This window comes from Lactuca saligna, chromosome 4, assembly GCF_052625555.1.
Source record: "Lactuca saligna cultivar CGN05327 chromosome 4, ASM5262555v1, whole genome shotgun sequence".
NCBI lineage: Eukaryota > Viridiplantae > Streptophyta > Magnoliopsida > Asterales > Asteraceae > Lactuca > Lactuca saligna.
In genome coordinates, this window is record NC_136420.1 from 109,107,175 (window position 1) to 109,110,922 (window position 3,748).

General features: G+C 36.2%; 1 protein-coding gene across 1 annotated transcript; it reads left to right on the forward strand.

The window, feature by feature from the left end:
* Window positions 1-1,045: 1,045 nt before the first annotated feature.
* On the forward strand, window positions 1,046-2,471 carry LOC145042594 (gamma carbonic anhydrase-like 2, mitochondrial). Its single transcript, XM_078991046.1, has 2 exons — window positions 1,046-1,545; window positions 1,909-2,471. The coding sequence occupies exons 1-2, from the start codon at window positions 1,149-1,151 to the stop codon at window positions 2,283-2,285; spliced, it is 774 nt and encodes a 257-aa protein (XP_078847172.1). The 5' UTR covers window positions 1,046-1,148; the 3' UTR covers window positions 2,286-2,471.
* The last annotated feature ends 1,277 nt before the right edge of the window (window positions 2,472-3,748 follow it).

Below are 3,748 nucleotides of genomic sequence, written 5' to 3' on the forward strand. Positions count from 1 at the left end.
TCACAACTATAATGGTGCATCAAGATGAAAGTGGTGCATCAAGCCCCAAGATGGCACACCATTTTTGGGAGTGGCGCATCTTGCTTCATGACATATCAGATGATGTGTCATCCCCCTTCTTGATGCTCATGTATGATTCCTGATGCTCACACGTGCTTTCAAGTGCTCCATTGATCCTTGATGCTCACATTTTCTTCCAGATGCTCACTTGATCCCAGGTGCTCAGAAAGAATAATTTAAATGCTTAAGTCACATTTAACACTTAAGTTTAAAGGAAGAAAGGTTAACACAATCATGGTAGAAATACACTAGATAGTCACATGACTATCTGACCTTTATGCCACACATAAAGTTAATAATATCATTTAGAGAGTTCTGTTGGATAGGATTCCTACTAGAACCAACTTGGTGGATCGAGGAATGAATGTTCCTTCTTAATTATCCCTTATTTGTGTCTGGAGATACTTATATAAATTTCGAATCGGTTCATGGGTTGTTTGTAATAATTGTTAATTTGTCTCTACATTCGAAAAAGCAAACTATAGTGGATGTGATTGTGTACCACTATTTGGTACATTTGGAGATTACTATTTGGTATATTTGTAGGTTCATAGATGAGAAAGTTGTTGCAGCAGGAAGACTTAGACAAAATAGAATTGTTGACTCCGATAGAGAATTTTCTTTTCTTTGGTATTGGAATAGGAATAGAAAATGTTCTTTTTAGGGGTTAATTGGTTGCAAAACCCTATGAATTCTTTGTATTCGGTTTTCTTTATGGTCTTGCTAATTTATCTTTTCTTTTTAATATATGATCCCCTCTTTCCCAAAATAAATTAAAAAGGAAAAAATTAAGTTTACCCAAATAAAAAGGCTAAATTGTTGGTTCTTTTGTATAGAGAACCCTTATAACAAATAGTTAATCACGAAGTGTGAAATTTTGAGAAGAAAAAAACAAGAAAACAAGAAAACAAAGTTTTACAAGGGACCTATGTGAAATCTTCACAAACATTAGGTGCAAACTTGAAAATTCAAACTAAAGAAAAAGAAGGATCAGATGTTAGGAAGAAGGGTTTCGCCGTTAACTTCCTCAGTCACAGGAACGCCACTCAACGCATTTCTCATCGTCTTTGTTAAACGAAGATCGTGAAATGGCGTCACTAGCACGGTTGTCAAGAAAAGCCCTAACATCCTCACTCAGCTCCCACCGCCACCTGCTCAGCCGCGCTCTCGCCACCGAAGCGGCGGTGAAGGCAACCAAATCATCGCCGCCGCCGGCACAAAGCATAACCGAATGTCCGGATCGAGTGAAGTGGGACTATAGAGGGCAGAGACAGATCATCCCTTTAGGTCAGTGGCTTCCGAAGATCGCTGTTGACGCTTATGTTGCCCCCAACGTTGTATTAGCTGGGCAGGTCAACGTTCTTGACGGATCGTCCGTCTGGAACGGCGCTGTCCTCCGAGGAGACCTTAACAAGATCACTGTTGGGTTCTGCTCCAATGTTCAGGAAAAGTGTGTTGTTCATGCCGCTTGGTCTTCTCCCACAGGTTTTTACCAGAATCTAATTTTGCTTTTGATCTAATTTTTAGGATTTCCATGGATTCTTCACAGAATTTCGAATACTTGGTATTTTCTATAGTTGCTTCCTGAAAACATTGTAAATTAGGAAAACTCTGCAAGGATCTATTGAATTTCGAACTGTGAACCTTACAGAAATTCTAATTAGGAACCAAGTTGTCTTAGTGATTCAGGATGTAATAACTGTGGGAAATCCCTAATTTGCAAACCTTTATGTGAGAATATGATCGAAATCCCAATCCAACTAAATCTTATGTTTCTTATAGTTTCTTGAACCTTTTAGAAGCACGAAAAACACATTCTTAGTTTGTGGTTTGATTGATTTATTACAGGTTTACCAGCAGAAACTATGATTGAAAGATTTGTAACAGTTGGGGCTTACTGCTTATTAAGGTCATGTACAATTGAGCCAGAGTGCATAATTGGACAGAATTCGATTCTTATGGAAGGATCTTTGGTTGAAACACAGTCTATACTTGAAGCTGGATCTGTACTCCCTCCAGGAAGAAGGATTCCAACAGGGGAATTATGGGCTGGAAATCCTGCAAAGTTTGTCAGGAAACTAACTCATGAAGAAACCCTAGAAATCCCCAAACTTGCAGTTGCCATTAATGATTTGAGCAAAGAGTATTTTAATGAGTTCTTGCCTTATTCGACTGTGTATTTGGAGGTGGAGAAGTTGGTCAAATCTCATGGGATTTCCATTTGAAAGGATAAAGTGTTTGTTTTTGGTTGAAAAGGGAGAAATAAGAAACTCTTGAAGTTGAAGGAGACTCTTTTGAGTTTTTTTACTTGTTTTTGTTTTTGTATGTTGTGGCTTTTGGTTAGACTTCACTTTTTGCCTTCCGTGAAAATGGCATGAAATCAAGCATTTACTAGTGCTCTGTAGTTGTAATTTTAACTGTTATCTTGATGCATTTTTAGAGTATTATCAAATACCAAACATTTGTTTGAAATTTAAACAAGAAATGCCAAAAACTTTGAATAAAGAATATGGGAAGTGTCGATAAATAGGAAGCTGTTTGATATTACTTTCAATACAACACCATGTTTGGTTTTAAAATGATGTAAAGCAAATGCACTAAATTTGAAGTTATTAATGTTTCATGTTTCATTTGTGACTCTTCAAGTTTGAGTTTATACGTTTTGAGTTAATGAAAGAAGTCAAAGGGTACCAAACCGAATGAGAGAAAGCCTCAAAATTAATGAAAGAAGTCAAAGGGCACCAAACCGAATGAGAGAAAGCCTCAAAATAAAGTCATGTCAGAAACATTGCACTCTTGGACTTGGTTTTTAAGTATTTTGGGTGATGGTTTAGGTTTTGAAACTAATTCCAATTTCACTTTTATAACTGATAGGCAAAAGGTATTCAAATCTTCTCAACATTGGGTTTCATATCAATTTGGGTGGTGATTTAGTTTTTGTAACATACATGTTTTTATTGCTAGGCTTTGTTTCTTGCGATTGCAAAGCTATTTCCTTGTGCAGAGAACTGACATTGTCTTTGTCTCATTCACGAAAACATGAAATTGAGATGGAAAGGAAAGGTGTTTAAAGATCTTTGGGAATGTGCCACAACGTGTAATGTACTACAGTTTCACCAATTAATCGAACAACCGAAGCTGCTTAATAAGGACACTTACAAGTGGTTGAAAGAGATACCTCATGAACACTGAGCTCGCTCCCATTTTACATGTATAAGAGATTAATTGTAGTCATTTTTATATAATAATATTAGATTTTAAATATTGACATATAACTTTGTTTATGTTCAGGTAGAGCATATTGTGATGCTATGCGTAACAATATGTAGTAATAACAATTCAAACCCTTGTGTTGATGAAGCCTTGAGAGCAAGCATCAAAAATGTCATGCCTGTAACATCCCAAAAATAAAGACATAAAATTTTCGTTTTTAGACTTAATACATGTCACAACTAGCATTTTAGCTAGGAAATTCTATTCTTATGTAACCATTTAACTATTATAAATATTGCACCTTAAGTAAATCTCACTCAAGGCTCGTTTAGATTCATCAATTATATTCATCAAAGAATCTAAAAACCCTAAGAATCCCGGTTTAAGTCCATATTGGACTAGGAGTTCCTTATTGGACCTAATGGACCAATAAGCACCCAATTCAACTTTATTGAACTTAGAAGCCCTAAATGGA

Bases quoted from the DNA above. Each gene is read 5' to 3' on its own strand.
- LOC145042594 (XM_078991046.1), top strand. From the start codon at position 1,149: ATGGCGTCACTAGCACGGTTGTCAAGAAAAGCCCTAACATCCTCACTC. The intron at 1,546-1,908 runs GTTTTTACCAGA...GATTTATTACAG, and splicing joins CGCTTGGTCTTCTCCCACAG to GTTTACCAGCAGAAACTATG.